The 26,398-nt window shown below is 38.3% G+C and overlaps 1 protein-coding gene across 1 annotated transcript in view; it reads left to right on the top strand.

Moving 5' to 3' along the window:
• Window positions 1-26,398, top strand: part of PARD3B (par-3 family cell polarity regulator beta) — a 942,908-nt gene that overhangs the window by 653,091 nt on the left and 263,419 nt on the right. Inside the window, exons 17-18 of the mRNA XM_045558633.1 lie at window positions 7,975-8,181; window positions 8,922-9,159. Coding sequence (XP_045414589.1) covers window positions 7,975-8,181; window positions 8,922-9,159 — 445 coding nt within the window. The remainder of the gene's footprint in view (window positions 1-7,974; window positions 8,182-8,921; window positions 9,160-26,398) is intronic.

The raw sequence follows: 26,398 nt of genomic DNA, 5'->3' as shown, positions 1-26,398 counted from the left end.
TCTCCAAGCTGCTCTGTCCGAGACACACACTCTCTCTAGGCACACTCACTGAGGGATGGGGAATGAAATTGCTCTCATTGAGTTGCTTCTATCCTGCCCTTCTTCTCACCTTCTTTCAAGCATTCTCTCATGATGAACATGCATGTGAATTTGGGTTGATTAGTTGTGTGTGATATCATCTCACTTTGCACAGGAATGAATTTGGTAAACTATAAAGCCACAGGAAATGTCAGTTAGCTGTTACACATATCTTCCATTCCTCTTAGGACCAAGCACAGTTCTGAGCCACAAAAAATACTCAGTAAACACTCATTGATAGCTGACTTGATTTTGGCTTGACATTTTGGCATTAGATTGACACCTTGCTTAAAGTATATCTATAAAGAAATTGTTACTCATATTAACATAAAACTGAAAAACCTCACTTCCTAGCAGTTCTGTAAATAACTCAGTAATTGAGAATTTGAAGGCTCTTTTTTTTTTTTCCAGGTACAGTTAGGCATAAAAGGGAGAGAAATACACAAAAAATATAAAAATTTCATCTGACTTTAAAAAATACAAGAGCCCAGTCTATACAACATGTAAAAATATTTTCATGTGGGAACCCTCCAAGAAATCAATCACACTTTGACCTTTTGGTTATGCTAATGGTTTTTGAAGAAAGTTATCACAATTCTTTATACTTTATTTTGAGAGTACTGTAGTGTACAACCCACATGAAGATATAAGCCATTCAACAATCAAAAGCAGAAGAAAGAGGTTTTGTTATAGCAAGACATACAAAGAGGAAATGGTAAAAGGAATGGGGGGGAAATCGTTGCAATGGTCTGTGTTCAGAATGAAAAGCCTGTTACCCAGATATAAAAGGAGGAACTGGAAGACACATAAAGGTGTTCTTGGCAGCAGGTAAAAATAAGACTAAAGTGCACATGAGGTGGACATGGCAGAAAAGATTAATATTACAGAAAGAGGTGAGGCGAAAGGAACAATTAATGTAGAAAGAAAGGCAAAATATAGAGATTAATGAATAATTATAGGTAGGGTAGAAATTATTCAATCCTTGAAAGTGGTGCAAAAGAACCTAAGGGCTGTATTAACAAAGAATATGGTGCTGTATGGGAACTTTGAGAAAGTGTGGCCATTGTGGGGTGTGTTTCTCCAGGAAGAACTTTGTTCAGCCTCACAGCACTGACGAAAGAGACATCCAAGTGTGGATGTCCAACTATCCTTTACCTTCCTGTTCCTTTATTCCTACAGCAAATATTTATTTAGTATACTCCTTGCTGAGGATACAAAAATCAACAAGGATAAGAAAACGTAGGTGGCATCTATTGGTCCTATTTCACAGGTGGGAAAGTTTGCCACTGTAGTCGGTTTTTTGACCTTCAGATCAGTCTGTTTTTTTAACTTATTTAAATAATAAAAGTGGTGTTTTCCTTTAAGTAGCCACATTTCCCTTCCAGAGACCAATGCTATTTACCTAATTTTTCAATCTATTATCTTGAATGCAGATTTATTTTTGTTTGTTTTTTAATTCAGGAGAGTTTTTCTAAGGCAGAACGATGAAAACAAAAGATTAAAATAAACTGGTCTATTGGAAATGGGGTTGTCTGAGATCTTCAGTTTCCTTAACAGACTCTACTGACAGATATGGTTATATATCTTTTAGAAATAGTTTACCCACCAAGTTGAACCATAGATTCTCTTTTCTTACTTGCAAGATAGAGAAGAAAAGAAAAAGAAAAGTATCATGAGAATATTTTTGGTATAATGAATTCACTATTCATTATATTTTGTGGACATAATATGAATCCAGAAAAGAAACCCCAACATGGCATTAAATTTGGACTTTTAGTTTATAAAAGAAAGAATTTTTACTATGGAAAATAAACATGTAAAACAGTACTTGACGAACATTTGAAGACATTTGGAGGGCCACGTCCATACTCATAATCAAGAAATTTGTTTACTCACGTAATCTTCCTATATTTTCTCTGGATTTTTTCCCTTTGAAATAAAAAGTGTTCAAAGGCAGGGGTAGGGGAGATTATGCAAATGTATGAATCATAATGAGAAGTTCATTATTGAACATTTTGACATGAATTTCAGGAAATGATAAAAGACCCTGGGATTTACGAGACTTAAAAGAAAAAAATTCTGCTCTTGGAGAACTTGGAAATTGCCAGTAAAGAGCTGAGACCCGAATGACAGCAGATAATGTAAAGCCAGATTGCATTATGCCCTTGATAATGAATAGGAAACGGGACACTGTGATAAGCTTGGAATGATGATCAATATTTGGAATACTGAGATAGGCAAGAAGGTAATTAGGCCCATTATGGACACAGTTAGCACAGATAACATAATTTGGGAAATTATACATTTGGATACTATGGAGAATTTTTTTTTTTAAAGGCTAATGGATTTGCAATGATATCTATTAAAGCACATAAGACATTTTGCCTGTAGGGAATCTACTAAAAAAATAAAATGTACAAAAATTTCAGTAAGTATAATCTAAAATGAGAAGACAAAGTAAAATATGTTGGAGAATAAAGTGGTATTGTGACTTCCTGCTTGGAATTCATAATAATTTTTTATTCAAAGAGTTTTATAGCTATTAATTTCACATCACAACTCCCCATGAAGCAGGTAAGGCATTTCTATTGTGTTTGCCCAAGTTCACTGCTCGTAATAAGGCAAAGACCAAATTGATACTAAAAGCAAGCTATCTTGACAAATTCCCAGCCTTCTCAGGTTTCATGCTGTGACCCCTGAATAGCATTACAATAATTTTGATCCCTAATTTACTACTGGGCACAATCCCTTTATTTTTTTTAGGAGGGACTCTAACTTAATTAATTTTCGCTAAGTGCCTTGAGGGCCATTGATGTTATTGAAATGTACAAATTAATACATCATTTATTGTTAATTTATCATAAGTATTTGTTAATTAGAAGTTTCTATAATTAGAAAAACTTGCCACATATCTGTAAGTGAACACCTTCCCCAAAATAATTTCTTATTTTTTAATATGGGATGTATTGGAAGCAATTTCATCAATAATGGAAGATCCAATTACTGGTCTTCTGGATTAAGGCATTCTTTTATTGTGAGATTTTAATGCTAGAGTGTGAAGTTCAAACATTGCCAATTAAATCTCAGACTAATTAAGTGATTATAGCCTAAGGGGAAGGGCAACCAAGACTCTACTATTAATCTTCCCAAGAATAGCCTCCCTGTATGTGATGAACAGATGAATATATATACCTTATTTCAAAAGAAGAAATGTAAGCAGTTGTTTGACATGAAACCGGTGTAATTTTTGAATAAAAAGGATAGTATTTCTTTAGAAGTCCTTTTCAGCTTTTTGTGGAAGGCATTGTCATATTTAAGAATGCAATGATGGATTGAATCAAATCAATTGCTTTGGGACTTCACTCAGTCAAATGTTTAGAGGTGGCACAAAAGTGACAGTGACAATAATTATCACCAATGCTTTATGAGCAGGCACTATGTGCCAGGTACTCTTTTATGCTTGTCTTAGCATCATTTTACAGATAAGAAAACTAAGGCACAGAGAGTTTAATAACTCAAGAAGTAATTGGCACAGTGGGGAGAGTTTGAATATACACAGCCTCCTTTTAATGGTTCACTGTTAACCACTACCTTCTAGAAAGCTTTTTCTCTATTATCCTAATCAGTTGCCTGTTGAGAACCAACAGCAGTCCTCACCTGTAGGGGAGGGGCAGGAGTCCAAGACTGAGTCCAAGAAACTGAGGCCCACATCCAGACAATCCTCCCTTTAGGAAGGACGTTCTGTTCCCTGGTATGTTGAAATGGGGCATTCTACCTAGAAGGCTGGGGTAGCAGTTTCTAAGTATTTTCAGAATCTGTTTCCAAGGAGCCCCTCTCCACCTAGATGGTAGTGCTCTATGGGGCCTCTCGCCACCTTTCTCATGCCCAAGGGAGAAATGGTGGGCATTTCTCCTGGCACAACTCTTTTAAATCTTTAGTCTTGGGGTGTCTGTGTGCATCCACACTGTTTTTCTGGATGGAAGGGAATAGTGGATGTATCTGAGGATTGGTGGGTCCAGAAGACATGACCTTGAATTTCCCTCTGCTCCGTATGGGGAAAGCTTCCTGGACCAAGTCAAGCCAATCCTTCGTTTGGGAACAGATGGACTCTTCAAAAGTGCTACAACACCTTGTTTTTAAAAAATTATTTCAGTGGTATGGGGCTGTAATTTTAAGAGAAAATTTGTCACATGATATGAAGAATATTTTTATTAGACCACCTTGAGAATAATTTTTATCAAAATCTTACAAGATCCTTCTTTTAGCACCCTTGATAATTATTATTTGTTTCATGAAGTTAGTCTATGTCAAGTTCATGTCTGGGATGGAAAGGTAAGTTCAAATAGATGTTAGAGAATATGGTCACAGGATACGAAATCATACGTTAAAAAATAAAGCCTTGCTACTAGAGTTTGGGGAAAGATTTATTCCTTGGCATTTGCAACTAACTTAGGCTGGCCTGGAAATCATTGAACAGTCATATTCAGATTGTTTCTGTAGATGCTCAAAATGGGACAAGTAAATGCTCAAATTTGGACAAGGTCCATCCCATGACTGATGACATGTGGTGTTCAGAGATCACTCTCTCAGACAATTGTTTAAAGTCAACCACAGCCAATACCACATCAGCTACAGATGAAAATGTGAACAGTTATCATATTTTGGGATGACCTCAATGGGATTGAGTGACTGAGGTTTTGATTTTGATAAATTACTCTCTTCGAAGAGATCTCTGCTTTCCATGGAAGCCTAGAAAAAAAATATGATTTGTGTAAATGGTGAGGCTAGAAGTTGACAGTGAATCATCCCATTCTAAAAGCTGTAAAATTTCCTACACAACATCAACCTAAACTGAAATTGGTGAGAGTAGGAGTAGAGAAGAGGGATTGAATGTGACAATTTGTTGTACTCCACGCAATCTTTACATGAGAAGGTGTTTTATTTGGAATATTCTGTTGGAATTTAACACCAATGCCCGTCAATTGACATAAAAATCCCTCTGCAGCTGGTAACCTGGACCTTCTGTCAGAAGCGAGAACTTGTGGAACCCTGGTGAAGGTGCTTGACAGAGCCCCCAGTTCAGTCATTTCACTGCACTTGTAAGTCCTTGTAAGGACTTTCCTGCTTTGGGGTTCTCTTCTCTAACACCAGTCTCTCTTCTATTACTGCATCCTGTTTATTCCCCAGGAATAAATAGAACATTTTTTTCCAAGCCTGAAAACCCTTGGGTCCACATTTACAACCTAGAACTCATCTGCCCTTTTGGCTTTTAATTTTACAGTGTATTACATTGAATAGAGCTAGGCTGTAGTGCTGCCCAACGTCAATTGGTACTTCTGATTTGTGCCTTCTGTTTATAAAAAAGTGAATTAATTGCCAGCTCTATTAATCCTGCAAAATCCATGAATCCCTAATATTCAGTTTGCTTAGAATGAATAACAGTGTATTTGTTCCTTCTCCTTTGACTTCTTGCTGAGCTTTAGATGAGCTCCTTTTAGACAGTATGCTTTATATCTTGGATGACTTATTCACTTTCATGTTCCTTGGAATTTATTGCTAAAGGTTGACATGAATGCTTACAGTTTGGGCTCTAATATAATCTCCTGGATGGCAATTAATAAATAAAAGATGGTTACTTTTTTTGGTTGACAGAGGATCTAGTCTTTCTCACATAGTTTTCATCTTCATGTTTTCCCCAAACTTCATGTCAGACATCCCTAGGGGTTGATGGTGTAAAATATTTTCTGTAAACTTCAAAGCTTTTACGGTTGCTTCAATACTCCTAAACCTCTATGTTGCCTTTTGTTTTCTTGTCAGAAATGATCTTATTCAATTTCTGTTTCTTCAACTACCTTCCTTCCTGGGAATATAAGAAATATGCCTTTTTCTGTATTTAATAGTAACATACATATCCTCAGTATTTATGACTTGCAAGTAACACCTGAAATTTGTCCCCAAAATTTCTTATAATCTTTTTGGCTTAGTCTTATCTCTGTTGCATTTACTGAATATGCACTGTCACCTGTAAAAAGCAGTGTTTATTGCCATCATGTATATTGTTCAAAGTGCAAAATTACCTCCTGTAATGTTAATGATGAAACTCGAAAGCAACATCCAGTTTTTGTAGTTTGCCTTCTTGACTAGGCTCCTGTGCTAACCTAGACAGATTTTCTTATTTTAGAGATGAGGGATATGTAGGCCAGTTCAAGTAGCTTGACCATAATCAAGGAGAGGGTAGAGACCAAATACACCTTCAGGCAGTAAAGCATATGGCAGAGCCGAAACACCGCAGTCAGGCTCTCTCGGGTCAGTTTGCAGTTTGGGTGCTTATTAAGTGTCTAACGTTAGACAAGTTATGTTGCTGCTCTGTACCTGAATTTCTTCATCTGTTAAACGAGGCTAATGGTAGTAGTGCCAGTAGGACAACTGCAAGGATTATAGTAAGTTCATATAGGTGAAGCACGGAGAATAGTGCTTGGCACAGACTCCGTGCTTTGTTAGCTAGTAGCATTATAGCCATTATTTTGACTATTTTTAACATGTTCAGGACATCTGGGAGGGTGTGTATTACTATTTAACTTTATGTGGGTGTATATATATTAGGCCTTTGTTGTACTTCTTTTGTATTCCTGGTGTTACCTAATACTGTGTTAACCAATGAGTAGCAGTGTTCATAGCAGTGGTAGTAGTAGAAGCAAAAATGGTGATGGTAATAAAAGGTAATGCCATTTTCTGAGCCCTACCATGTGCCAGGCATTGAAGTAGGTACTTTGTGTACATAATCCTTAATTTTTACTCAATCTATATCTGTTGAAGAACTGCGCAGTAGTTTATTTCCAGAAATGCCTGTGTAGCTCCTTCACGACAATATTCTCCTTTGTAACTGCAGAGGGCCATGAGCCTTAGCCCTGGTGGAGAAGCTTTGATTGTGGACACAAGAGCCCTGATGGAATTTCTTCCATCTTTAAAAATAATCCTTGTGCTGCTAATATTTATACAGCCTAATCCTGTTATTGGTAATTGGGAGAAAGGCTGGAGGTGGGAACGGGGTCAAGGAATGGGGGAGAGGGACAGCCACAGGGCTAGGCAAACCGTGCAAATGAAAGACACTGCATGTCAGAAAGCAGATTATGAAAATTCGCGTATGGGTCGTTTTTTCAGTTTTATAATTTTATGTCATATGTAAAGGTTGCCCTTTTTCTAAATACCCAAATAGGAATACATTCAGAACAACAGCAATGACACAGAAAAGTTTTTTTCTTTCTTGCTTCACTTTATTTATTGATTGATTAAATAAATTGCATTTACCACACGTTAATAGCCACTAGGGTAAGATAAAGTGTTTAATCACAAAATCACAATCACTTCAATGTTCTTTGATTTCCATGCACAGTATGTTCCTTAATAATCATATAAGCAACCATGAAAATAATAAAAGCTATAATGTGTGGGAGTGCCCAGGATGGGTACTAGAAAGGAAGCACTTATTATGTTAGGTGCTGTGTGTGTTTGTGTGTATGTGTATGCATGTACATGTATGTATATATACTCTCATACATAATCATTCACACACATGTAATCTCTATAGATAGCTACAACCTTTCAGAATCATGCATGTACATATAGACATATGTACATATAAATTTCTATATGTAACATATGTTGTCATTTTAACTCTTACCACAACTTTAGAAAAGGAAACTGAGGCTCAGAGAAGTCAAGCCACTTGCTTGAGATTTACAAAAGGTGGCAAACCTGAGTTTGACTCCAACTCCCACCAACTTAACACCCCCTTTTTAAGATGCCGAAACAGAAATATTCTTAGAACAACAAGCATTTTCATTATGTCACACGGCCCGTTAGGAGAAGAGTGACCTTTTACCCTTTCTTTTCCAGAATCTCCAAGCAAAGATTTTGGTCCCACTCTGGGTTTGAAAAAGTCCAGTTCCTTGGAGAGTCTGCAGACCGCTGTGGCCGAGGTCAGGAAGAATGAACTTCCCTTCCACAGGCCCCGACCACACATGGTTCGGGGCCGAGGCTGCAACGAGAGCTTCAGAGCAGCCATAGACAAATCTTATGATGGACCCGAAGAATTAGAAGCTGGTAGGGTGATAATGTTTCCTTAAATGATTTCTTCATCTCATTATTATCTGCAAATCATAAGCAAGAATGTGTGCTTAACTACAGAGAAAAAATGATTTAGGGATCACAATTATAGTTTTGATATTAAAAGTAATTCATTTCCTGATATGTTTTGCCCTTTGGCTTAATGAACATGGAATTGGAGAACGCGATATGCAATTTATTTTACAGTGCAATGCTAAAGAAATGTTCTCCCTCACTTTTCTACAAGGAACAACTGTCATTTACCCTTAGGGTAGGAGCACTAAGTGTGCGTTTCTTGACATTCTCATTGGAGTCATTAGAGGCAGCATCAATCCAGGACTCTGACTGCATTAATTGGGTAGAAGCACTTGGGTTACATTTGTACTCAAAAACCTCTCCTCCAAGTAAATTCGCCCTGTTTGTTTCCCAGCATGTGGGCTTTCTGGGCTGATCAAGGTTAACAAGCCAGCTTTCAGGGAGATTGGTGCCTCCCCATATAGCAAGCCTTTCACACTACTAAGCCAACCAGCCGCCCCCCGCCCCCCGCCCCCATCAACCTTGCTTGAAGTAACCAGATTTAAGCAGTCGTATCTTCAAAGGGTGCAAGGACCTACACGGAAGGGCAGAACTCGGGAGTGCTTTTATTCATTCTTCTGTATTTTACATTTTTAGCTTTTCTTTATATACTAACCGCAAGCGCCCCAAACATGCGTATTGATTATTTTTTCTCTGTGCAGACGGGTTGTCTGATAAGAGCTCTCATTCTGGCCATGGAGCTCTGAATTGTGAATCTGCCCCTCAGGGGAACTCTGAGCTAGAGGACATGGAAAATAAAGCCAGAAAAGTCAAAAAAACGAAAGAGAAGGAGAAGAAAAAGGAAAAGAGCAAGTTGAAAGTCAAGGAGAAAAAGCGCAAGGAGGAGAATGAAGACCCAGAAAGGAAAATGAAGAAGAAGGGATTTGGTGCCATGCTGAGGTAGGGGCCTGCTTTGACAGCAATGTTGAGTTTGTTCTTTCTTTTTGTTTCTTCTGGTGAAATCAATCTTTTGTGTGTACTCAGAAAAAAGTGCAAGTTTTCCCTATTTTCAGCTAAATGCATAAAAATCTAAACTGTGAATGTGCTTGTTCCTTTTCTGTAGAGGCAGAGGAGCCCTTTTGGGTAGCTCCTGAAGCTTCGGTGATGCCAGGACATTGTATAAGTCTCTTGTCACAGGAAGGCCAGTGCTTGGTGGAGGCATGGGCAGTGCGTGCGTGCAGTGTTTAGTTGCAAGGTGTTATGCGGATAAATGAAATGCTGCTTCCATCAGCACAGGGAAAGCGAGAGGCGAGGGAGGCCTGCCTGTTAGCTATGGAACGCCTCCTTTGAATCAGAGGAGGCAAGGTAGATGAACCTCAGCCCCCATGACCCTAGGTGTGCAGTGGCCAAGCCTTTGGGCACATCAGTTTTTACCTACAGAGGCACCACAATGTAGTGGAGATGTCACAGGGTCTGGGGTCAGATGCCCCTGGTCTGAATCCACAACCCTCTGCACACCTTGCTGAGCTTCCCTGAGCCTCACTTTCCTCACTTTTAAAGCAAGGCCAGCACACCGGCTCTACTAACCCAGCGAGGCTGTGAGATGGCATTTTGTGTGGCGCGGATGCCTCAAGTAGGCTGGCAGAGCAGGGTGCGGCCAGAAACAGCTTTGTTTCTTCTCCCACTTCTACTTTTAAATATGCACCAGTAACTCTGCCTTCTCCACACCTTGATGCTGTCTCAGCTTTCTGGCTCATAGCTTTCTGGTCACTTTCAGGTAATAAAACAACCTGTTTGTCATGGGCTAAAACATTCAATGCAATGTAAATCAAAACTTTCTTCCTCCCTGCCCCTCAGACATAGCAGTGTGGTGGGGGCAGGAGTCTACCTCCTCCTACCTCTTGGTCCTTGGAACCAGGGGATGAGGAAGGGCAATATTAAATGGGATGGAGTTTTACTTAACTGGTGTATCTGCTATAATCTGGCCATCGGGGAACCTTTGTGGGCCACATTTGTGGATTTTTCAGGGGGCCCCGTACGGTACCAGTCACAAATGTAAGAGATTCATTTCCCCAACAGCCTCTTACCCTTAGCCTCTGACCTCAGACAACACACCCCTGGAGTCTCCTCAGCCCAGCTGGTAGACTTCTTGGATGGTGGCAGTTTGAGATGGCTCTAGCCTAACCTACTGCTGCAGCGTCTGCTTGGCTCACTGGAATTACTGTTCTGGCCCCTCCCAATGCCCCTCCAGAGGATGCAAGTGCAGCTTGTGCCGTCCTGCTGTCCCGCTTCCTCCTCACCCTGCCCTAGGGATGCTCCACCCAGCCTCGAATCTTCAGACCTCTCCAGGGCGAGTCAAGCAGCGGCTTTGGGCCCCTCCATCCTAGGGGCATGTGTCAAACTTTCCCAGTAATGCACTCATGCATGGAGAAGGGAGGGTCAGTGCATTTTTGCAAGTCACAAAGCGAACAGGTAGGAAGTAGGTGACAGTCTCCTTTTATACAACCATCTCCAAATTCTCTGAGGGGTTTTCTTATAGCCACCTCACTTACTTTGTTGGGGGTGGGAGGCAGAGGACCCCTTTCCATTACTTTCCTTACTCTTATAATTTCTCATCAAATCAGTTGATCTCTATAGTTCTATTCCACGGGCTGAAGGTGAATGATGGGAGATGGGAGTTGAGGGGCCAGCTTGGCCACTCTTATGAAACCCTTAGGAGATTATCTCTCTTAAGAATGCTGGGTGGTATTTGTTACCAGTTGTTCTCAGTTTGGAGCCTTCAGCTAAAATTTCCAGGCAGAAAGAAAAGTTCCATTCCATAAGTTTACAAGGAAATATTTTGGAAACTGCAAAGTGACATCTGGGGGATACAAACAGTACCGACACGGGGGAGCCTTCCCATTATATTCCCAGTGCTTGTAGAGTGCTAGGCCAGCGTCCTCATGCTCAAAACCTCAGGAGTAATGTTGTCCCTGGAAATATTGTCCCTGGCTGTGCTCCTCTATCACCTGGGCGGAGGTTACCCTACTAGGCCTGACGTCATAGTAGTCATCTGACTATTAAATAACAAAATTTCAACAAACTGAGTTTTAAAGATCTAATTGACTTTTATTAGTGATTCATAAATAGGTCAGCATCCCATGTGCAGAATAAAAGGGCTCTTCAGTAGGCTAAGCAGGGGATACGGGCTTTATAGGCTGAAGAAAGCAGAACAAGAAGCAGAAAGTAAAATGGTCATTTCAAAATTACTTTCCTTATAGGGCTACAGTAAGGGAGATTATCATTCCAGCTCAGGTTGACTGGGCCTCTTTGGATTGGTTGCTGTAAATCTCCTGTTTTATGGAAAACTGGCCCATTTCTAAGTTCAGTTTGAATACATGGCACCTAACAAGAGTGACTTCTTTTTAGTTTGCTCTTGTCTGCTGTGGCCTAGAGCAGGAGCTCAATCCAAAATAATGGCTTCCCATACATTTTATTTAATGTGACTTTTAGCCTAGTAAATGCCAGATGGGAACAAACCTCTCAACAGCCATTGGTTTGTTTTTCCTGATGGTCTCTATAGACTCTGTCTTTGCATCTGCCATATTGCATATTAAACTTGCCCTTATTCTAGGTAATAATTATGATTGCCAGGATTTATGAGATGTGAGTTAGGCATCTTGATAATAATGACAACATACAATTGCAATATATTTAGATGAGAATTTTGTCTTTGAAGTGATGAAATTGAGAGGTTAAAAGTATAGGCGCTGCATGGACTTCTGAGTTCGATCCTGGCTCCTTTAATTTCTACCTAAGTAACACTAAGAAAAGTATTTAACCTTTTTTTTTTGCCTCAGTTTCATTATCCGAACCATGTGATAATAATAGATTCTACCATTCTTCTGAGAATTATATTTTATTACATATAATATGCTTAGAACTGTGCCTGGCAAGTCATAAACACTTAATACATGTTAATTATTATAGTAAACATAGTAATGACCCCCTGAATACATGCATGTCTCAATCACCAGTGCTTGTGTGGATGTCATATTACATGGCAAAGGAGAATTAAGGTTGCAGATGGAAGTTGCTGATCAGCTGACCTTAAGATAAGGTGATTATCCTGGATTTTCCCCAGTGGGCCCAATGTAATCACAAGGGGCCTTGAAAGTAGAAGAGGAAAAGGTGACCGTGGAAGTAAGGTACAGAAAAATGTATTCCTGCTGGCTGTGAAGATGGAGGGGGAGGTGACCATGAGCCAAGGGATGTGGGCAGCCTCTAGAGGCTGGACAGGGAAAGGGGTTGGATTCCCAGTGGAGACCATCCAGAAATCAATACAGCTTGCTAACCTCTTAATTTTAGCTTAGTTGTGTTGTTTAAGCTACTACGTTTGTGGTATTTTTTTACAGCATCAACAGAAAACTAATATAGTTATTATCATACTTATTATTACTACTTTTACAATATTATAGTCATTTATAAGGAAAAGTTTCCTCTCCCCTCTAAGGTGTTAAAGAACAATGCTATAAAAAAAGATTTAACTAAAATAGTCTATAAATATAAAAACTGTGAAAGCTTCACATATCCCATTTTCTAGAATATTACTAAATTAAACCTTAACTTTATATTTTATTTCAGATGATTTGATTTGGCAGGTTCATACTTCATTGCCCATGATACAGTGCCAGCTTCTCCCTTTATTGTCCAATATACTCTGTATTTTCCTACAGTAGAAATCACAGGACCTGGATCATTTAGACACCTTATACCTTTTGAGTTTTGTTTCCTTCCACTATTTTAGCAAAATTAAGATCTGAAAGGTGGTGCTTGATTTTATCTTCAGGGTAAAAATAGCAACTGTTTTCCATAGCCTTTTGCATCTGAGTTTGTGAGCATATTGGAGTCGCTGCTACATGCACGTTTTCAACAACAAAGAACAAAAAGCTGTTACCATTAGCCAACAGATTTTGCTTTAATTCTCATCTGTTGCTCAGATGCTATTGACTTAGTTTCTTTCTTATTTAAAAAAGATTGATTGCTTTAAGGTTCTCTTGGAGTTAGATATGTGGTTTAAATATGTATTATTTTTTCCATTCTCTGCATTTCTCTGGCATTCTCCTGAAGATAGGGTTTTGGTATAGGTTGTGCAGTTGGACCACATAGAATGGCATCTGGCCAAGGGAGTGAGTGAAGACTTGAATTCTGCCTCCCTCTGCTCACCAAGCCTTGCCTCATGAAGTGTGAATGTGTTAGCAGTGGCCTTTTTCTTGCTTGTAAAACACTAAGTGTTTGTGCTTTTCTGATATTAGCTGGTCCGTTCATGTTGATTATATGTAGTAGTACAGTTTAGCTCACTTGTTAATTTAACCTATTCTTGATCCTTTTGAAAAAATTTTGGGGATCCCTTTAATGCCTGTCTTTATACACGTTATCTAGTTCCAATATGCCTATACTTTTTGTTGATTTCAGCATTATCTACTTGCATGATTCAAGTGTGGCTCTTACACAGGCTTTGAATTGTTTTGGAAAAATATGCAGCTCAAGAACTTACCAGCTTTGATAGTTTCCCTGTAGGCTCTGTTTACCTGCTGCTGAAAGAGAGCTTCAGAGGATCAAGGTGCTTACATTGTTTTCATCACATGTTTGACTTCTGTATGCATTGTGCTCTTCATGGCATTGTCCTGCAGAAAGACTGTCCCTGGCTCCTTTCAGCCTAAGGGTGAAGCTCAAAGCCCTTCAGTAGACAAGTTCATTGCTATAAGCCCTGTGCTACCTTCCTGGGCCTAGCAGATACTGTCTAGGCACTGAAGACAAATATTCTTTGGCTAAAAAAATCTTGCCCTGTCTAGAGTGCAAAACCCAGAGATTAGTTCCCGATTTCCTAGTTACTTGATAACCTTGTGAGTCCTTATGTTCATTAAACTAAAGTCTGTCACAGATCTGTGTTTAAAATCCATTTTTTTAATGTAATAGCTGCTGTTGTCTCCTCTTAATATTATAGGATACTCACTTCAGAAACCTTTGAACTGTCAACTTGTTTTAGACACTGAATGGAAAGCCTTAATGTGGTTCATTTGTCTACCTTTCCTGGGATTTGATCCTTAAAGGAATTATGCCTAGTAAACTCCCTTTTAATAGAGTAACAAAGAACAAAGTGCAAAACTTTCTAAAATCTTCATCTTTGTTTTTATAATTTGTTTGCCTATATTCATTTGATTAGTGACATTTATTGAATGTCTCATCCTTGCCAAACACATTCATAACTGGTCTTTCATTTATTCAGCAATATTTGTTAAAGTCCTATTTTGTATCACGTGCTGTTCTAGGCATTGGTAATACGGCAGTGAAGTCCTTCCTGTGTTTACAGGACTTTTCCTGTCTTAATAAAGGAAAGGAAAATCAAAGGTTTTTGGATTTCTTATGTCGAGTTTAAAACAAAAACAAGCAAAATATTACATAAGCATGTGAACTCTTTGTAACCATGGATTTCCCATGGAGTGATGGGGCATTTACCTAGATGCCTCAGGGACAAACCAGTATCCGGTCAGTACCCTGTCAGCTTGAGAGTCAATGGTCAACTTACACGGTACCAAACAATACATCCAGGCCATGGCTCTCATGGAATTATTTTCCAGTGAAGGAGAGAGAATAAATAACTGACCAAAATAATTGAGATTATTTTAGATTGTAGTAGGTGCTATGAAGAAGGTAAAGTCAGAAAAGGTAGTGTCCCTCACTCTTGGTATAATAGAGTGTACACTGCCCAAGCTACATTGAATTTTTAGCAGACGTGTTATTAGAGCTTAGCACACTATGGTACTAAAGCCAAATCACTATATACTTCCTTTTTTTCTTCTTTTTTGCAGCATATGAATGTGGGAAGGTTATTTTTAAACCAACTTCACATAAAGCTATAACAAAAATCTCACTCAAACTTTGTTTTAGTACATAAAGCCTTATTATACCTGAAGTAAACATTCTAAAGTATGTGGACAGTAATATTAATGGCGAACTTCATTTATAGCTGCTTGTATCAACTCAATTCCTCCTAGCCTATTGGTTGGGTATTTTTTGTTTCTTCTTAACTCAGGTAACGTAGGTATACCTCAAAGATTCACTGGTTCAGTTTCTACATCATGGAGCATTAGAAAAACCTAAATCATGAAAATGGAAGACAAAGGTATTTTTAAAAATCTAGAGGCGTCATCTTTTTGTTTCTAAGCTTTGCAAATGCTAAGGCATATATGTTTACTTAGTTTCGTACTAAAATATACTATGTATTTTAAACTATGGGAACTCTATATAAAGACATCCTGCTGTTAATTGTTTTAAAAAGAACACTCCTACATACACACACACACACACACCCCTCACACGCCACACCCCCACACCCCCATACACACATCCTCCACCAATACCACTAACGACACAGCCATCACCACCACCGAATTAGTGCTGAACCTAGTAAAAAATCTGTCCCTTACAAGCTCTGTGGCCTTCCCTAATCCCTTTGAGTTTCACTCTTCTTCTCATCAGTAAACTGCAGATGATAACACATGCTCTCCAACTTGTGAAGTTTAAGTTAATTCATGTAAGCAGAGCTATCAGTGGAGTGACTGTTTCCATAGACATTACTTCTTTTTATTTATTTACTTACTTTTAATTGACAAGCAAAAACTGTATATATTTATGGTATACAACATGATGTTTTGATATTTGTATACATTGTGGAATGGCTAAATCAAGCTATTTAACATATACATTACCTCACACACTTACCATTTTTTGGTATGGTGAGAGCACTTAAAATCTACACCTCTAGCAAGTTTCAAGTATAAAATATATTATTATTAATTGTAGTCACCATGGTATACAATAGATCACTTGAATTTATTCCTCCTATCTAAGTAAAATTTTGTGTCCTTTAACCATCATCTCCCCAGTCCACCTCCCACCCCCGGGTGGTCATCATTCTACTTCCTGTTTCTATTAGCTTGACTTTTTTATACTCCATGTATTAGTGAGGTCATGCGGTACTTGTCTTTCTGTGCCCAGACTTAACATAATGTCCTCCAGGTTTATCCACGTTGTTGCAAATGACAGGACTTCCTTATTTTTAAAGGCTGAGTAGTATTCCATTGTGTATATATACCACATTTTTTAATCCATTTGTCTGTTGGTGGACACTTAGGTTGATTCCACGCCTTGGCTGTTGTGAATAATGATGCAGTAAACATGCAGATACCTTTTAAACATACTAATGTCATTTCCTTTGGCTATATACTCACCAATGGGATTGCTATTTTTAACTTTTTGAGGAACCTCTGTACTGTTTTGCATAATGGCTGTTGCATTTACATTCCTACCAACCGTGTACAAGGTTCCCTTTCTTCACATCCTCACCAACACTTATCTTTTGTCTTTTTGATAATCACCATTCTAACAGATTAAAGATGGCATCTCATTATGGTTTTAATTTGCATTTCCCTGATGACTGGTGAAGTTGAGCATTTTTCATATACCTGCTGGCCATTTGTACGTCTTCTCTTAAGAAGTGATAGACGTTACTTCTTGTCTTCCCCCTATGGCTCCACTCCAGACAGCCAAGACCATTAGATATTACCTTTGTCTCAAGCAAGATACACTTGGAACCTACTAACTTTCTCTTTGAGTTTTTAATTTTCCACTAATTGCTGTTTTGTAACTCAGCCGGGCATGATGCTTATCCTTTAGTCTGGACAATTTTGCATAATGAACTGCAAGGAGAAATGACATAGCTAAAATCACTCAAGTCATTTATATTTTATAAGCTTTGGATCAGCCCTTTCTAAAGGTAACCAAGAACTATTTTCAAACATTACTTAATCACTTGGTGGAAGGCAAAGCTTTCTGTTCCAGAATACAAACAGAAAATGGGCTCAAATGGAGAAAACAGTTGTTTGGTGTTTTTTGTTTTGTTTTTTGCTCGTTCCATTCTTTCTTCATATATTTCAGCCCAGAGAGTGTGGATGGGTTTTGGACTTGACATTCTTAATGCATGGCTCATAGTTATTTCATCAGGCTGCCCTGAAGTTGTCCTATAATATATTACCCATAGAGATACATTTTGACTTGATTTTCAAATTAGGTTAGAAAGAGACTGAATACTTAAATCACCAGGGAACATGACATTTGTCATACATTTCTCCTCTTTACCTTGATTCCATAACAGCTGTTACAGGTCCTGTGTACAGTAAATGTAATGTGGCTTTAGCCTGTCATTACCTCTTTCCAGATAGTGGCTGTAAAATGCCTGGATATCCCTTCAACTTTATGGGTATGAAGGGTAACTGAGCTAATGTAGCCAGGCCAATGAAATTTTAACAAGCATTTCCCCAAAGGCAAAAGGCCAACAACAGGCTAGAGTTAAGGTGCTCTGCTTCATGAAGCAGAGGCCAGTTTGAAATATGAAATTTCAGATGAAAAATGAAAGGCAAAGTAGGTCAAAGTTCTTAATTCAGCTTCAAGCTAGATATATAAATACATTGACAGTAGAGAGCCTTACAGATCAGGGTAAAATGGCTGCATATATTCAGCCTAAGAGAAATATATGACCATGGCAAAAATAAATAAATTTGCATGTCAGAAGCTACTGTGGGTGCAGCCATCCATCATTCTCCGTGGCTGCCCATGATTACAGCGGAAAAGAAATAGGTGCTAAAACACATTGGAATTGAATTAGGCTCAATTTTTGTCTCTTTGGTAACTCTGAATTTTCTCTCCTCAGCCCATCTTAAATTATTTACTTTCTCCTTCACAACATGAGCCATGAATATTTTGTTTCTTCATTTTGTTAATTTGCCAATTTTCCTTTGAGCTAAGTGCCCTAGCAATTTTAATTTTTCATTTGGGTTGGAAAGAGCAATGACCCTTTTTTTCATTATTACTATCACAGGCCTGGGCTCAGAATACTACTTTTTATGACCAGCAGTGTTGAGCCCATAATGGAATTGCAAAGTAGAGAGTGTAATATACCGATATTGACTCGCATTAAACCCAGTGGTGTGATAGCCGATAATATTTAGATATTTATGGGTTATACATCCTTGCTTTTGTTGGTTTGCAACTAAGCACCAGAGAGGAAAATTAGAACCATAATATGGATAGATTGTGAACATGAGGATGTAAAGAAGTGAGAGAGAGCTCTCTGTGAATAGGGCAAGTGATATAAAATGATGGAGATTGATGCAAGTGTGATAACTAAAAAGTTAAGTGTAGATTAAATTTGGATCAAACACATTTAGGTTTGTTTGGTCGGCATTTATTTCTTAACTGAAAGAGGACCTGGAGACAGATGGGCCACTCGTCTGACGGGCTAAGTACAAAGACAAATGAACTGCCGCAGTGCCCAGCGTGCAGAGTTTGCTTGGTATCTGACTTTAATAATTTTTTTTCAGCTGTCAAGCGTGTCTGCAAATGTTTGTTTATCATTCTGTTTTTTGAGTCTGTGTTCGTGGAGGGGCGAGGGACATGGATGGAGTTAATTAGTATGAACACATAAAGATACTTTGTTTTCAAAATCATTTTAAGATGTGATTGCTGGTTGTCGCCTTCCCCTCCTACCGTATGTAATCTCCATAACTCTGTAGCTCTGTTTATGGCTGTCCAAAGCAGTAAGATGATTTTCGTCATAGTTATCACAATAAAAAATGATCACAGGGTGTCAACCAAAACGCTTATTTGTTTGATTAGGGTTCTCTTCTCTTAATATGCATGCACAAGTCCCATTAACGTTAATGTGAATTACAAAGAGCCCTGAAGAAGAATAGACCTTTTTATCTCATTGCTTTCCTTGGATAATGAGGTTTAGATTTGTTAACAGATCAGAACAAAAGTCCAGTGGAAAAAAATATGGGCTTAACTTTTAAAGAAATTGATATGCTAAAAAGAACTTTCCTAGGCACTAAAATAGAAGATACACATTAATAAATAAAGTTCATTAGCATTTAAGGTGAAATATAACTATTTAAGATGCTGGATTAATAAAATGTAAAAGACTTCCTAATGGACCCATTTGCATACTCATATTAAATAACTAATAAAATATATTAAGAACAGTTTTATTCATATACATGTAAACACTCATAAGTTCCTAGTGGAACTGTATTTGCCTAATTTGCTTTCTTCCATGTCCAGCAGAATGTCATGTCCTGGTGGGATATTTACTTAATACTATTAGATAGTGACATGTATAGATTTAGTAATTTGCTTGGGGGGGAAATGGAATCAGTTCTTTATTCAGCACCTTTTATCTGAGAACGACAATGTAATTTACTAACATTCATCTTCAAGATGCATGGAGAGGAATGTGGCAAATAGTAGCTTTGCGTTGCAGATAATAAAGAAGGAGACACTGGCAGGCTTCCTGGAGCCAGGCTTTGAACTGATGGTGATACCAAGACCCCTCTTGATTATTGCTGCCATTGTGTTAGCATCTAAAAATGCATTGACACCAGCCATACTTCTGTGTATACGTTCATACACCCCGTAGAGCCCACGCTTCTTTTTGCCACTGGATTTTCCTGTCTTAGGGCAACATCACAACAGTGATTTAATAACATGAGATGGTTCAAAATTAAGTGAGGAGACTTGAATCTTTGGCATAGTAACTATAACTGTTTTCCTCAGAATAAGAAAGAGTCTTCCCAGAACAATTAAAAACAGATACACAAATTGAAAAATGGATAGGAGATATACAAATACTGTTGGATTGCACATCCAGGACTGTTATCTCAACCATGCTAAATAATATCCACCAGGAATTTGGAGACAGTCCAGTTTTGCCTCTCCAGCTATCTGCTGATCAATTCCCGCATGGTGGCCCTGTCTTAACCTCACCTTCAATATGTCTGAAATCTGATTCATAATCCACCCATCTAAGCCACCAGCTCATCCTGACTTTCCCAATTCTGTCTGAGGCACTTCCAGGAATCCTCTGATGTCCAGGGTACCTCCCCCATCCCATCCCATCCTTCCTTCAACCAACAACCCTGCTGATTTTTGCAAAATACTGTCTCTCACATCAGGGCCCTCTTTTCCGTTTTCATTGTCACCATTGTAATTCAATTTCTTATTGATAACTAGATTATTTCAATAGCTTCCCAGCTGATTTGCATGCTTTCTTCATTTCCTCATTCCAGTTCATTCTAGGCATACCTATAAATCATTTATTTAGTTAGTTATTAGATATTTAACAAACACTTTCTACACTAAAATGCAATATAACCTAGTAGCAATAAGAGCAGATATTCTCAAATCATTCTACTTAGGTTCAAATCCCAGCTCCACTTTTTCCTAGCTGCCAGTCCTTCAGCAGCTACTTAACCACTCTGTGCCTCAATTTCCTCTCTAGTGAAATTAGAATAATAATAGCATCTACCTAATAAAGTTGCTATGAGACTAAATAAGATGATGTATGAAAAATGCCTGACACACAGTGAGTTCTTAAAATACAATCCGTTAGTAGTATTCTGCTCTAGGATGAGATGTTTCCCAGTTACCTAGTGGTTCTCAAAGTCCAGCTATCCCCTGGAATCATCTACAGATCTCATTAAAATATAGATTCCTGGGCTGCCTCATCAGAAATTCTAATTCACTAGGTTTGGCATGAGGCCTGGGAATCTCTGATGACTCTAACGCAGTCAGGCCCAGGGACTTCCATAAAATTTGATCTAGTTTAGCACTCAGTACCCTCTGTCTTCTCGTCCTGATTTCTTGTCTGTCATTTTTTTTTTACTATTCCTCTCTACAAACTCTCCACTCAAACCAGATAGTCTATTCACTGTTACCCCAAAACAAGCTTTGTGAAGCCCTCATGTGGCACCCTATCTTAGAGTGGCCTTCCTCCTCTTCTCTCTCCAAGTCCTGCCAGGTTTCTGAAGGCCACCTTAAGCCCCATCTCCTCTATTTATTCTTCTTTCATCTGCATTTCTCTTTCTCATTGAAATTCTTTCTTATAGTAGTGAGTTTTCCCATTGAGTACTTCCTACAGGCCAGCTTGGTTTTTAGTGTGTGTTTTACCTGTCTGTCTCATGCCCTCAACAGGACTGTAAATTCCTTTAAGCAAACGGACCTCATCTACAGCACCGTCCACAGTGTTGGCCCTTAGTAAGCCTTTGCTGAGGGACTAACTGGCTTGTATGGTGTGCTAATTGGAGTAGACTTATTTGGATATTAATGTCTTGTGCCCTTTAGTCATTCTAGATAATAGTATTGAAAATAATGAAAAGAGTGGAAGGGGTTCAAAGATAAGAAAGAGGATGAACTGCATTGGGAGTTAATTTTTTTTTTAATTTCTGCTTAAAGAAAAGGTTGAAGGATGAGTTAACTGGTAACAGTAACCAGCTGTTCTCTATTTCCACTGAGGACAGTGCTAGCGAAAATGGGCCAAAATCACTATCAGAAAAAATGAGGTTAGCTATAAAAAAAGAAGATAGTTGTTAAGCACTGGAATGAGGTTTCTGAACAGGTTGTAGCATTGACCTCCCTGAAGTACTTTAAAAGTAGGAAGGATATATATTCATCTAAAATGATATGAAAAAAAATTTCTAATCAGTTCATTGTCTTAATATCTATTAAACACTACTCTGGGGAAATCCAGAAAAAATATACAACATGATCCCCTTACTTAAACCACTATCTAATTAAGATGACCCATAAATATGAAATTATTAGCACTGAAAATAGGATTCAAAATTCAGAGCTAAATCGTGAGGTTATGACCATAATTGCAGTTTGAATTCAGATGTGTATCCTCCAGTGTTTCTCTACCTCTCCACCCCTAAAAAAACCTACTCCAGGCCTTTTTTTTTAATAAATGGATTTTCAATGTCCCAAGTACATTTCTAGGTAGAACAATCTCCAATGTTTTCTGAAATATGTTACTCAGTACTATTGAGCAAAACAGCTGCTAAGTACACAAAAAGCATGGTGTGATAATTATGAAACCAATCTTTTACTTTTTTCCTGATTTTGTCTTTCATTCATTCAACAAATATTGATTACCTAATAAGTGCCAGTCCTAGTACTTGGTTGGGAGATACCACAGTGAACAAATCAGGTGTGTTTTCATCATACTCAAAGTCTGATACCCACAACATTTCCTCAAAGTGTGGTGGGCCATACAGGTTCCCATACTCAAGTGATGTAACTGAAACATCCCTGAATGACATGAACTATGGATAAAACACTTGCACTGTACTTGGTAGAAATACTGAATAGTGAGATGTGTTGATATCTAACCTTAGTTCTATAACTGCCTTTTTCTTGAATGAAAATTGTTCTTTGCTTGGGATTTGCATACATTTTATCCACTTGCAATGTATATATAAATTATCATATGGTCATCAGTTACTTGATCATTGGCTGAAACTGATTATAGGGTAGATATGTCTATGGGCTAAAATAGAGGAGGGTTGATTAGCTGAAAAGTCAGCTTCACAAGGTGAAATGGCTCTGAATTTGGGGAAATAGCCTAAGACAATTAACATTTAAGTTGCCAAAATGGAAAATTTGGCCTTTAAGCATATTCACACTCAGTGTGTCCTTTTGTCTGAATTAGGATGATAGGGTGACCAACTTATCCCAGTTTGAGCCCTGAAAATCTCTTCCCCTGGGAAACTCCTCAGTTTTAAGTGAATCAAGACAGCTGATCACCATGTTCTGTATTCCTGGTTTCATCTGATCCTTCTCTCTCCCTCCTCCCCTCCCCACAGTTTGCTTATATGCTACTATATAGTCATAAAAATTCTCTGAAAAAAAAATAAAAAGTATTTTAATGCTACAAATTTTAAAAACCTATACTGCAAGTTAAATATATATATAAAATAGTGGCTGGTATAAAAGAAAACTTCAGTGAACTCTACTATTATTTTAGTTTTTTGTGCTGGCTTTAACCTGAGCTGCTATCTATTCTCCTAAGGCTTTCTTGGTTTTAGAAAAAGCCACATAGCTCTGGAAATCAAAGTAGAAATGTTTCAACAGAGAATTACTAAAAGCAGCACCCCACTTGCCAACAAAAGAATCCTTAAAAATATTATATAATTCAAAACTCAAGAAAGAAAGAGCTGGAAGAAACATCGACCAGAAATAATGGTTGCAACTTTGATCGCAGACAAACTCACCAGTGAACAGTAAAAACCCTAATTCTGGGGCTTTTGGTATTAGTTCCTCCCATTGATAGGTTTCTTCTCCCCCAGGGACTATAATTTTCCACTTTAAATTTGAACTCTAGTCAATGTATAGTAGAAAATCAATATCATAGATTTGTTCTGCTTTCCTTGTACCTCCTAGAATTTTTAAAGTATGGGAAGGAACAGCTTTTATGATGAAGATGGACTGTAAAATAAAAGGGAGGACTTTAACCAATTCCCTAGAACTTTGACCCAGACCCTCTATACCAGACTACAATGTCATCTTCCCTTCTCTGTCTCTGCCATGCCTTCGTTATTCCATCTCTACTAGGTTGTTGAATGTCTAGAATGATATGATTACTAACACACTTTTGGAAAGAATCCTTGGCAAGTTAATTAGAACTTGCTGTCAGAATATTTTCCCTGTTTATCCTGTCTTCTCTCTTTAATTTTGCTTTGCTACTTTCAGTTACAACTTTTTTCCCTATATTGTGACTTGGGGTGAGAGAAGTAGAGAGAGAAACTCACAAAAAACTAAAGAGTAATCCAAAAGCCTGGGCATTTAACAATCATACAGATGATAGTCCTTGCATTGTTAAAAGTAAGCAAAGATTCCAAAGAATTTTTCCAACAAATGCAGACATGAAAACATGGTAGGTCATTCTCATTCCCTGTGCTGGTCGACCTCCCTTTCCTGAGAGCTGCAATCCTTTGGTGAGCCTTCTAACCCCAGCTCATCCAGCACCTTCTGCCTCAACAAGCTGAGGCCACACTTCATTGGCCAGGCCTGATTACTCTAGACTGGCATTAGAGCTGGTCTGGATCATTGTGGTATTTGCCACTGGTTTTGTAATCACCTGGAGTATAGAAACCATGTCTTGGGCACTCTTGTGTTGTCACCAGTACCTCTGACTTTTCCACATTTTCCCTTCCTGTGGCTTCCTCTCCTATCTTCTCATAAATGTAACCCAATTTTCAGGTTCCTACTGGCCCTGGCTTCCTGAACTAAATACAAAGATAGATTGACTATCAATAGTCTCTCCCCTGACCCTGGTCAGCTTGGTATAAGTGCTTTCCACATCCGGCATCTGGCAGCCCAAGTACAGAATTCAGTAAACCTATGGAGCTCTGAGCAACCACTCCTTTTACACAAAACCTCACTACTGGGTTGTCTTCTACTCTGGGGTCTGGCCCCAGTAGCATTGCTCAGAATCCTCAGTCCTGTGTAAGCCCTGGGTTGAACCCCATCTTCTTAGACTAGAGCACTGCTGTAGTGGAACTTGCTTGTTTCTGACAGGTCACATCCAAAACAGATCTATCTCCGGCCCCATACATCCAACGTAGCAGGGCTTCTTTCCTTGAACTTCATGTATCTTATCTGACTTTCGAGTCTTTTGTCTGTCATTTGCTTTCCTTACTGCCATGGTCTGTGTAGCTGATGGAATATGCCTGGATGGACCACTTCCAGACTACCTGGCTGACCTCTGTAAGTCAGCCTCTGTGCTTTTGTGTGATCTCCCTAGCCATTTCTCATCCTGGTTAGTGGGATCTGTCCAGTCCCCTTCCCCAGTGATCGTACAGTGTAGGGCATGTCTGGCACCAAATTGGCTATTGCTCACTGCTTTGCTCACAGTGTACATTCAACAATGCAGTGCTGAGCTAAACCTTGATCTAAGAAATTCATTCTAGAAACAATTAACAATCAGTGTCTACTTAACAGATGCTTCCATGGGCTAACAAGGTACTCAAATGACAATTCATGTTTTTACCTTGTAGTTGTTTTTTTACCCAAAATATTTATTTTGGAAAAAGTCAGGTATTAATCTAAAAGAGAGGAACAAGTCCTTTGAACACTGGTTTTTCTGCCAGAAAGAACTCTCTTAATTTTGGAAATATGAATTAGAATGTACTGATGAGCTATGCTTTTTAGTTTTGCATTTTAAGTGTTAAACTTTAACTGTCTATCATATTTTATTCCATAAGAGATATATCAGCATAAAGGGAAATAGTGGTAGGTTATAGGATGTAATAGAAATTCTAATACACTGTTTAACAATAATATGGCAGGCAGATACCATTTTAATCAGTATTGTCATTAACAGCTATCAGTAGAGGGGATAAGATGTTCTTGTCTTTGTGAATTATGATTTATGGCTGGCACAGCAGTCACGCTGAAGTATATTTATTTTACAATACAGAGACATTGATTAAATGTGCATGGCATCTCAAATACAGTTGACATTTTAAGTCAAAATTATTACAGACGCGCAACCATTCATTTAAGCTGTTGTTTTAAAAAATGTGCCTCAACTGATTGTTAATGGAAGAAAGTCTAGCTGGGCCAACATTTCGATAAGTTATTCCTTTATTTTACTGGTGTACATACATTGGGGAAAAGCTGCCTCCTTTAGACAGTTATATCATTTCACTGTGTCTGGTGGTTACGCACTAAAGAGAAAAATAGTCCCTTAAATATACTCACTTTCAGGTTCCAGGTCCCTCAGAAAGCACTCTCTTATTAGGATAAAATTATTTTTTGGTTCTCTTCCCATAGTTCCCCATAGTTCCCCCCACTTTCTCTGAGAAATCTTGCCTTCTAGCCTACCAACCTGCTTAGGAAGTAAGTCTTAAATAATTGATGATAACTGCAGCTGGAACATTCATAGAGTTTAGGGATGATGGTTTTTATAATGCATGTTGCCAGTAGACCAGCACCTTTAAACAACGTGTTTGAGTATTGATTGCTTATTTAGAAGATTGAAGCCAATAGTAATTGTGTCTGATAGTATACTTACATACCGTATCTACAAATTCTTTGATCCATTTTCTCATTTATGTCTTTTTAACCTCAGAACTTACTTAGATTTTGTACACTTTTTTATTATGAAATAATTTTAGACTTATAGAAAAAGTTACAAAAAATAGTACAAAGAATTTCTTCATACCTTTCACCCAGATTCCTCAGATGTTAACATTTTACCAAATTAGCTCTAGCTCATCCTCTCTCTTTCTCCTCTCCATATGGATTTGTATGTACAGATACA

This window comes from Lemur catta, chromosome 8 (genome assembly GCF_020740605.2).
Source record: "Lemur catta isolate mLemCat1 chromosome 8, mLemCat1.pri, whole genome shotgun sequence".
In the NCBI taxonomy this organism is placed as follows: Eukaryota; Metazoa; Chordata; class Mammalia; order Primates; family Lemuridae; genus Lemur; species Lemur catta.
This window is presented reverse-complemented; position numbering and strand designations above follow the sequence as displayed.